The 10,858-nt window shown below is 35.5% G+C and overlaps 1 protein-coding gene across 2 annotated transcripts; it reads right to left on the bottom strand.

Moving 5' to 3' along the window:
* Positions 1-355: 355 nt before the first annotated feature.
* On the bottom strand, positions 356-10,858 carry Lacc1 (laccase domain containing 1). Of its 2 annotated transcripts, XM_003477466.4 has the most exons (7): positions 10,726-10,858; positions 9,168-9,817; positions 8,370-8,548; positions 7,041-7,206; positions 4,856-5,081; positions 3,482-3,642; positions 356-2,507 (listed from the first exon to the last, which is right to left on the bottom strand). In XM_003477466.4, the coding sequence occupies exons 2-6, from the start codon at positions 9,715-9,717 to the stop codon at positions 3,483-3,485; spliced, it is 1,281 nt and encodes a 426-aa protein (XP_003477514.1). In that variant the 5' UTR covers positions 9,718-9,817; positions 10,726-10,858; the 3' UTR covers positions 356-2,507; position 3,482. The 2 variants fall into 2 exon arrangements, with proteins under 2 accessions (XP_003477514.1, XP_063088816.1); XM_063232746.1 differs by lacking the exon at positions 3,482-3,642.

The raw sequence follows: 10,858 nt of genomic DNA, 5'->3' as shown, positions 1-10,858 counted from the left end.
TGGGGGATGGCATTTGGCAGACCATACAGAACCCTGGCCCAGGAGATCAGGGGGCCAGGAGGGCAAGTCATTGCAGCCCAGGCAGTGACAGTGGGTTGTGGTCTGAGGGTATCATCCACCAGCCATCTCTCTTGACTCAGCCTGTACTCAGAAACCCTAACATCAGGAAACTTCTGAATTTGGCTCTTTGGTTGTGGGAGGCCAGCTCCAATCCTGGGGAACACTCACTCTACCTGGTGCTGTGAAAGCGGCTGGGTGCAGACACACATTGGGGATACTACCTCTCTCTTTTGAATCTGATTTCCAACATGCAACTTTTCCCTCTAGCCCAAGGGAGGTCCAAAACACAGGGAAATAAAATAATTTATCTTTATTTTGGAAGCAATTGTTCAAAATGCGTAACTGATATCTGCATGTTTAGATACAATGTTTATAAAAAGTTGACTGTTAATGAAAACCAAATTTACACTGGCTGAAAGAGCCTGGTTTGACTTTATGCCAAGAAATGACAGTGCTACTTGTAGAAACACTGCCCCCTAGTGTTAAAATTATTTCATTAGTTTTATAAAGCTGACAGTTCCTGTTCTTAACAATTTAAAGCGACACAAAAAGACCACGTTCTTACCATACGGTCTATTAAATTTTAGTTTGATAGCAATTCAGTAGAAGTCATGCAATGAAATATCACTGAATTCACAAATTAACTCCACTTATAGTAAAATGGCAGCCAACATTACCTATGTGCAGTTAGTAGGGCCTAAATTAAAAACAAAACCTAATAGACATCAATATTTTATATCCTGCAAGGATACTGCAGAGACAATAAGACATGATTGCTTAACAACATGGTAGTTACTGAATCAATATTTCTCAGTAATAATAATGAGACAACTTTTCATTAGATACTTTGGCACAGATAATCCAAAATCATAGATAATAAAATAAATTTATTTGGTTATAGAATATTATATTAAATAAAATGTGACTGCCTGCTATTCTGTAAATTACAACTTTAAACAAAATAACACACAGTGAATTAGAAACTCATCAAGCTTTCTCAATATGTGAAATTATTTCTTAAGCTTTATTGTTACCATTAAACGAAACAGTATTTTGCATGAATCTGAAATTTCTAGATTATATGTGATCAATGCCATCCCTGAATTGTAAGAAATGAAATATTTTACTTATTTCAAATTTCTCACTGGGCTATCAGATGCACAGAAGAATTAAATTAAACAAGACACCAAGCTGTGGCAAACTCACAACACATACTACAATATTCTGGCTTATTAACTTTCACTTTACTAAACATCTTGATGTCTATAAATCTGTTTAATCTATCCCAGTACCTCAACAAAAATTTTAAATGATTTATGAAGAAAGAATATTAATGTAAAGTTATAAATAAAATTTAGGTAGCCTTAACAGTAAAACCTGAGAAATTTAAATCAGAAAATATATGTTCCAGTCTTATCACAAATTACGTGACTTTAAACTTCACCTGTAGGAGGCTCAGTTTCTCACCTGAGTATAAAGGACAACACCCAACCTATATATTTCATATAGTACAAAGGCAATCTTGGTAACTACCTAAGCAGAAATTATGGAATCATCAATGACTTGCCTAATCTTCCTCACCTCTCAATTCTATTATCTATTGATTCCATCTCTCCAATAGTCTCTCTAATCCATCTACTCTCCATTTTATTTTCTACTGCTTTATTGAGACTTCATTCTTTTCTGAAATATTTTTACTGACTCCTATTTAATCTCTCTGCTTTGTCTCACAATACAAATTCATCATATTAGATAACAAGGAAATAAAAACACTCCTCTGCTTTTGATGCCTACCAATTGCCTGGAAAATAAACTCCAGACTTTTGACATGGCATTTGAGACTCCTACCATTCTATTTCTAACCTGTTTGTCCAGTCCTCATTCTGCCCACACTGTTCTGTGTCTAGGACATGGTATAAATTTCCAGAGTTCCATTCTCTGGTTCATGATGTTCCTTCACTGTTATGGTTGTTCTTAATTTGTTAAAAATCTATACATACTCTGGCCCGCGTGTCATCTTTGCTATAATACATTTTCTATCCTGCCTCTTGGGTAAAATTAACCCTTCTTTTTTCTGTACTGTTTATTGTTATTAAAATTAAACTTTAGTTGTAAGACTTGTTTTCTGCAGTGCATTGGACTCAAAGGAAAAAAGTCTTAGCCATTTTGGTAAATTTATGCATATCTGACAAATAAATGTTCAAAAAAATCTATTCTTGGTTTATATAATAATGAGAACATTTTATAATCATCTTCATCTATAAACATTTGTAGTCAATTATCATTTGAGTTAAAATAAAAATCATTTGGATTTGGTAATAATAGTGAAAATATACCCTAAAGATGAACTGTCCATTGTAATCCTGTAAGTGTTACACAAATCAATTTTTCCCTTGCCATCAGTTTGGAAGGAGGATGAAAAGTTATGCAAAAATCCAGTCAAATATCTGTAAAATATGTAGAAATAAAATATGAGGTCCTTAATAGTAAAATTAGAATATCAAGGGAAGAATCTTAACATCTGTTAAATTGTTTTTATTAAAGAACTAAAGATATTATAAAAGCTAAAAATAATAATTCAGTTAAAAATAACTTTGAGGAAAATTGCATATACAGTAGACTAAAGAAGTAGTACCAAATCATTATCATGATATATTTTGTATGACTCTCTTAAGAAACCAACTGTAAGAAACATCATTTTACTTGTGAAATTATGCTGAACTTTGCTTTCTGACTGTAGACAAGGCAACAGCAAAGCAACCACATCCTGTGGGCCAAATGTGAACCCTCACCTGGTGCCTTATTAAAAGCAGTTTAACAGGTACCAAGACATACCATTCATTTCTGTATTTTCAATATGTGCACTTGCTCTACAATAGGAGAGGTAAGTAGCTAAGATAGATATTATATGCCCCATAAAGCATATTTACTACAGTTCTTTAAAGAAAAATTTGGTCAACTCTGGTGTAGACAGAAATCAGAAATACAGCTGAAAAGTGAGCTAGCTTGCCTATTTAATGGATTTATTATTTTAGAATTTAAAATCCTTACCCAAAAAAATCTGCTCAAAAAAATGAAAGGTATAAAGATATTATGATAGAAAATGTAAAGATGTTAAGTAGACAGTAGAGATAAAGGTCATATTTTCATATTTTTAACATAAGCTTGTCTCATTATGCTTGATTAACTAGAAAAACAAGTAGCTATTCTTTGCATAATACAACATGTTATAAAAAAAATGAACTTTTGGCCACTATCGTATCACTAACTTAACTCTTCTTACAGGAATAAAAAAGGAAAGTTAAATATTAATTTTAAAATGAGAAGGAAAGAGGCATGAAGAGTGAGGGAAAGAAATGGGAAGTGGGAAGAGACGGGAGAGAATGGAAGAGAGGCTGAAGAGAGGAGGAACCTACTGTACCTCAGTCTCTAATTGAAATGAAGCCAATCTGTGTACCAAAGTTAAGGCCATCTCGCACGAAGGAGAAAAACTTTTCAGGATGGCAGGATGTACAGAGGTTGAGATCCTGGTTCTGGTCCTGAATATTCTGTGGTAGAATTCCTCCTTGTTCTAGAAGAATCCTTAAAAGATTTTTCAAAGAACAGCAAGAGTTTATTTTACCAATACCCAAAGCAATATGAAAAACATAAAGATATTGTTGTAAAAGAGCTCCAGGAGAGATCTACTTGGGATAATGTGAATTGTCATTTGCGCACACATGGACCATCAGGATATGATAGCTTTTATCACCATTTACCACCTCGGTTCATACAGAGCTGCACAAACTTCCATAATGCCCTGAAGAAATGATCTGGGTACATTCTATAATCAAAATCAAGTGCTTAAAAATTCTCAAGTTAAGAGCATTTGTGGGCAAGATTCATTTCTTTCAGACACAGTGCTTTTCAGTCATTTAATTTTCACATCTCATCTTTAATTAAGAACCAGATTTTTCATTTTCAAAAAAACCCTGCTTTTTTATATGAAATACAAGTAAATATTAGTGATAATTCTTTTAGTATTCATATTTAACAGTCAATTTTAATACTTTCTACTTCTGTAAATGAGGCTGAATCTGGGAAAAATTTTGCTGAGGACAGGAATACAATTCAAATCAGATGTTCATTTCCCTTTTTAGAAATGGCAAATAATTTTCAGCAGATATTAAATCAAAATTTTGCCAGGTGGGATGGTATATGCCTATAATCCCAGCACTCAGGAAGCTGAGGCAGGAGGATTGCAGCAAGTTTGAGGTCAGCCTGGGTTACATGGTGAGTTCAAGGGCAGCCTGAACTGTACAGCAAGACCCTGTCTCAAAAAGCCAAAAAGAGTCAAACAAACAGACAGAAACAACAACAAAAATCAAAATTTCACAGGTTAAAAATGCTGGAGACTTTATACTACCTATTACTTTTGCCAAGCAATAATACCTCTCTGGAAAATAAAAGTGTTTTGAAGATACTAGTTTCTTGATAGCTCATTACATTTAAGATAATTTATCTGAATAATAACTATGAAGTAAAGTACATGCCACCTTTTCTACAGTTTAAGTATGTTTCTTCAAAGGCCAAATGTTTGTTCCTTTATGTTTATATCACGAAGCGATGCCAAACATTTTCTGTAATTAAAATTTTAAAAAATAGATTTATATTTTAAATGAGTTTTTGTGTATGTTATTTAAGTATCTGCCAGCTACATTGTTCTCAGAGTTACAAACTGTTCTCTAAAATAATTTCCATTTCAGAATTAATAAGCAATAATCAAACTTTAGTTTCAGAAAGAAATTACACAGACCTAGTAGCTTTACGGAGGTCGATGTAGGGATCTGGTGAGTCAAACAGTCGTACACACGCAGGATGAAGATTATGAAATGCATCTGCTGATTCTTTGGGAAGAGTAAAACAGCAAGGTCCTACTGAAGGTCCCAATACAACAATAATGTCTTCCAAACGACAGTCATATTCTGATATCATTGCCTTTACTGTTGCCATAGCAACACCTAACAAAGTACCTTTCCATCCTAGTAAACAGAAAGAAAGAGATAACTTAAACATACAATTTCAAGTGAAATCTGCCTCTATTTTAAAAATGAACAGATTATATATTTTTCAAAATCCAGATGTAATAAATGAATCATAAAATTAATTACATTATAATACCAGTTTTAAAATAAGATTATACTATGCAAAGCTCCTGACCTAGACATTTAATGGGAGTTTTGCTGCACTTCCTTTTGAAAATGTTCTATTATGTTTAGTTTTTACTGGGATTATATCTTTTAAAATTTTCTTTCCTCTTTTTATTTGTGTGAAAAAAATCCATTTTAACAATTTTATAGCATTTAGTTCATTTACACCATTATATAATTGATTTCCAGGGCTTTACTTATAAATCTGAAACGTATCCGTATTTCCCTCTTCTCTTACCCATGATCACAATTTTTCTTCCTGCTTCCAATAATTTGATTATTTTAGACATTTCACATAACTGGAATAGTCCAGTATTTATCTTCTTGTGATGGGCTTTTTTCAATTTGGCATAAAGTCCTTAAGATTTATTCATGTTGTAGCATCTGTTAGAATTTTCTACCTTTCTAAGGTTGAGTAATAATTTTACTCTATGAAGATCATACAATTTACATTTTGTTAACCCACTTATTTGTTATTGTACATTTAGGTTGCTTCTACTTGTTGGATACTGTAAATAATGCTGCCATAAACATGAGTGCATAAACACCTCTTCTACATCCTGCTTATAGTTCTTTTGGATATATATTCAAAAGAATAGAATTGCTGCATCACCAACAGAATTTTCATCGTATTGTATATCTTTAAAATTTTTGAAGAGAAAAACAATTACTTACACCAGTTTTATATAGTTGTACCATTTTCATTCCCAACAACTGTGCAATAGGGTTCAAATTTCTCAAAACTTAATACTTTCTATTTTGTGGATTTTTATTGGTTTTTTGGTCTTAACTTTAGCCATCCTGATGAATGTGAGATGACACTGTAGTCTTGATGTGCATTTCTCTATTTACAAGTGATCCTGAATAACTTTTCATGTACCATTGGTGCTTTACATATTATCTTTGGAAATATATCTATTCCTTTGCCATTTTCAAATTTAGTTTTGTTTCCTGTTGTATGAGTTCATTATTCTGGATATTAACTCTCTAGCAAGCACATGATTTGCAAGTATTTTCTTCTATAGGCTGCCTTCCCACTCTAAATTACATCCTTTCATGCACAATCATTTTCAGACTGATGACGCCCAATTCATCTATTTTTACATTTGTTGCTTGTGCTTTGAATATCTAAGAAACCACTGTCTAATTCAAAGTCATAAAAATTTGCACTAATAATTTTCCCTAAGAGTTTTATAGTTAAATGTCTCACATTTAAATCTTTGATCTATTTTTACTTAATTTTAAAATATGATGTAAGGTTATGGTGCAACATAATTCTGTATGTGGATACGCAATTTTCCAAGTTTCCCCCCTCCCCCCCACCAGCGGCTGTCCTTTTACTAGAAGATATTGCTAGAGGTAAAAGGCATGTGACTACACTCAAGGCTTTTTTGATTCTATGCTACTCCACTGATACATATGCATGTCTTTAGACAAGTAGCATACTATTTTGATTGACATAATCTTGTAGTAAGTTTTTAAATCAGGAAGTGTGAGATATCCGACTTCGTTCTTTTTTAACACTGTTACAATTATTCAAAGCGTCTTAAGATTTCTTGCTTAAAAATACTGGCACTCAGTTGAGACTCAGATTCATTAGGAATCTACCTATGTACCACCTCCTTTGGGAGTTCAACTCTGAGTCATATAATTTAATGTTTTTGTCCCCTCCTATATGAGTACACGCCATTTCTATCATTATACGTATCACAAAGTAATATAATTGTCATGCCCACCACAAAAATCTGTACTACAAGATAGGTTCAATCTTCAGTGTTTAATTATACTTACCAGAATGAGCAACTCCACATGCTTTTTTAACAGGATCTGCAAAAACTATAGGTATACAGTCAGCACCAAGAGCTGCTATTGTGACTCCTTTCTGATTTGTGGTTATTCCATCATAAAATTCAGGCTCTTTTTTCCCCATAATCCAGACTTCATTGGCATGATCAATCTAACAACAAAGACATGTGATAAAAATGCTTTGAAAATGAGATTTCTCAAAATTTTACTGAAAGTACTTATTTCAGTACAAAATTATATAATTAGTGTAAGAGTACTAGAATCCAAAAAACTTCAGGATATAGTAAAACACCAAATGCAGTATCTTATACACATTTCACTCAAAGAAAAGCAGACTTAAAAGTTTCAATATAATCCATCATGAATGGAGAAGATACCACTTAAAATGGATAAATCTCTACTTGCAACATTTTCCACAAAGTATATTTTCATTTATAAAAGAAAATTAAATGATCAAATCAATAATAATTTTACTTCTCCAGATTCAAGTATGAGATATGATTTGGAAACTATGGTGAATGTTTAAATTTTTAAAAGATAGTAAAAATACACATTGCTATTTATCCCCCTTAAAATACCGCCATCACTTCAAACATCCCATTGTCCTTGACACTTGCTAAAGTAGTTCTGGGAAATCCTTTTCCTGAGTATCTTTAGTTGTGCTTTTATTGCTGCCTCATTGCCCTGAATTGGCTAAAAACATGTACCTTCCAAGGTCACTCTGACTTAGAGGGGACAGCTAGAAGTCACACAGTGCCAGCTCCAGTGAATAGGGAGAATGAGGACACACCATAATGCTTTTAAAACTCTTTCCTTTTCATTTGATAGCACTTGGCAGCAACATTCACAAAGTTTTGGTTTTTTTTTTAATCACACCTCATAAAGACACAGGAAAAAGCAGGGGGAAGTATTTTGAGGGAGATTAATGACAATTTATCCTTTACAGTAGTAAATTTTTAATTTAAACATTCAATGTATATTTCAATCACATCCCATAAAGCTAGAATTCTGTGAAGAAAACAATATCGCATCCATTACGCCTCTAGGTTTCCCTACTGTTAATTTAGAAAATTATGGCGTCTCATCCACAGTTCAGGACATGCAGTATACTTTCTGAGAATTAACCATAATTTTAGAATTGAGGAGCTCCGGTAAAATATATGTCATAGAGCTGATCTTTAGGCTATGATGTACAAATCTAAGAAAAAGAACTATAGCATTATCCTAAAACATTAAAGGAAATACTAGAAGCAAGAGTACAGGCTAAGACAAAAATATACTTTAGATCTTCCAAAATACAAAACAAAATTTTACCTTTACTCGGTAAAATTTCTCTGCATTAAATCCTGCAGTACTTGCCAACCTACGCAGGTTTTCTTGAACAACCATTTTGGGATCTCTCCGTTTGGAACTACTGAAGAGATTTAATGAGCTAAGAGTTGGTATGTAAGAGATCCCACCTGCTCTTGTAGTAAATCCATGTATGAAGATGTCTGTTGAAGATAGTAAAGATTAAGACGCTGTTCTACGAAACATCATACAGCATTACAAAAGCCAGTCTCTCCAATTAAACCTTCCTGATCATTTCAGCCTGTGCTTATTTATTGTTTCTAATTCTGACAGTACTTTGTTCCATATATTATTACATACTGCTGTTTGTTTTACCTTCCCTATTGGATTAATGCTATTCTTGTATCTCTTTGTTATACCCAGTGGAATATAGCACACAATAAATATTGTTTAACCAAGAAAGAAGACTTTATACTAATAATCTCATCCTTCTACAAAAGTGTCAATGAGTTGAAGTTTCAGAATTTCTAAACAGATTTTCAGAGTGAGAAACTTCACTTTCATGGAGAGTTGGAGGATTTGTCTGAAAACTGAATTTGCATGAAGCAAATTATTTAGGGTGGCTTTAAAGGAGTCATCCCTTGGCACCCTTGACTCACAAAGCCAACTATAACAACTACCTGGTACAAATGATGCTGACAAATAAATAAATAAAGGAAGACCACAAGAGTTAACAAAAGAAAAGATGGAAGAAAGGTGACCAACCTCTGAAGGCTGGATTTTGATGTACACAGTAAAAACAGCAGATAGTGTGGAATATACCTGGGATCAGAGAGGATGTAATAACAGTTAATTTTCCATTCAGGGATGGCAGACTTCTCAAATACATTTTTATTTCATCCTGGATTTTTTCTAGTTCAGGAGCTGTGATCACTTCAGTGGACTGCTTCAAAAGGCCATCCTTTACCTGTAAATCTTCAAACTCAAAACTGTAAACCTCAGTAAAGAGTTGGTCAATAAAAGCTTTCATTAGTGTTGTCCTGTGTACCGGTACAATCACCTTAATACTTCTCACATTTTTTTCATCAATTTTTTGCTTAACGATGTACAAAGAGGCAGCCATGCTTGGATTACTAACAATCTCAAAGTCATTCAAGAAGGCTGAAAATTCATTGCTTGTTTCCAGTTTACAATTATCATGTTCACTATCCCACTCGCAGCTCATGTTACTGCAACATATTATACACAGGAACTGGGCCTTGCCAGCATGGTGGTGTCGGACTGTATTTAGTGTCTTCCGTAATGTCTGATGGCACTTTTCCTGAGAGTCCAATTCCAAACCAAACAGATCAATCAAAACTGCTTCTGCCATCTTCCAATACCGTACACAGTTCTTCAAAGAATACTTCGGTGACAAACAAATAATCTCCAAACAAAAATAACCACAAGCAAAGAATTCAAAATCATCGATCCTACAACAGAAATTTGTGGCAGGTAAAAAATTGATCTGCATTGATCTCTTTCAAAGTAACTAAAATAGTAAGTCTAGAATCATTTTAGAAAAGCTAGTCTATTTGTCATCAGAGACGCATGATATTAAATCCATCCTTTATTTTGTGAAAGTGTAGGTATGTATATCTTTCCAGCAGAACAACAGTTCCTGAGGCTTTATTATTTTACTTTCTTTATATAGCAAATTTATTAGGAAATTACTTGCCTTAGTCAAAGTTCACTTTTTAATTATAGCGTGTTGATCCATGCGAATAGTTCCAGCATGATTATCATATTAGGTCACATGTGAAATAGAAAGGCCTGAAGCTCACCAGGTTATACACAGGAAAGAAATAATGAGATGGAAAGATCTCCTCTCAGAGTTTACACAGTACTCCACACCTGGCCACGACTACAAACGTGACTTCAGCTTTGGATCGGAGAGCTTTATCCCTACCTGCGTCTTTACTCCGTGGCTCTCATTTTCTCAGTCCTGCCCCGCCCTCCCGCGCCAGGCTGCGGGTCCGTGGGTCCCGCCACCTCTCCTCCCCGCCGCTCCCCAAGCACCGGGTCCTGCTAAAGTTTGTTCATTTCGCTGGTGAACAGTGACGGGTGACCACCCGCCCTGCCTAGCACTCGGTCAACCTCCACACACGGCTCCGCGCCTGGTCCCGGATCCTCCCGCCGGTGCTGGGCTCAGGGTCCGCACCCGACCGCCCACTGCCCGCTCGCGGGAACTCCGACTTCAGGAGATCCCGCGGCACCCGAGGCGCCCTCGCACGGTTTCCACGCACGGCTGCAGCAAGCGAGCAGCTGTGCGGCGTGCCACCCCTCGGCCCGCGTTTCAGCGAAGCCGGGAAGCGAAAAGCCCGCTCGCCTCCTCACCTACCTCACAGACCGCCGAAGACCCTCTGCTCGCCGCGGACCTGGGCTACGGGGCCCGAGAGGACGGGGGGCGGGGCCAAGACGGGGGCGGGGCCACGCCGGGGATTCCCGCGATGAGCACAGCGCGCGCGCCAGCC

Source organism: Cavia porcellus, unplaced genomic scaffold (assembly GCF_034190915.1).
Source record: "Cavia porcellus strain 051 isolate PalLab524CR breed Dunkin Hartley unplaced genomic scaffold, mCavPor4.1 scaffold_21, whole genome shotgun sequence".
NCBI lineage: Eukaryota > Metazoa > Chordata > Mammalia > Rodentia > Caviidae > Cavia > Cavia porcellus.
This window is presented reverse-complemented; position numbering and strand designations above follow the sequence as displayed.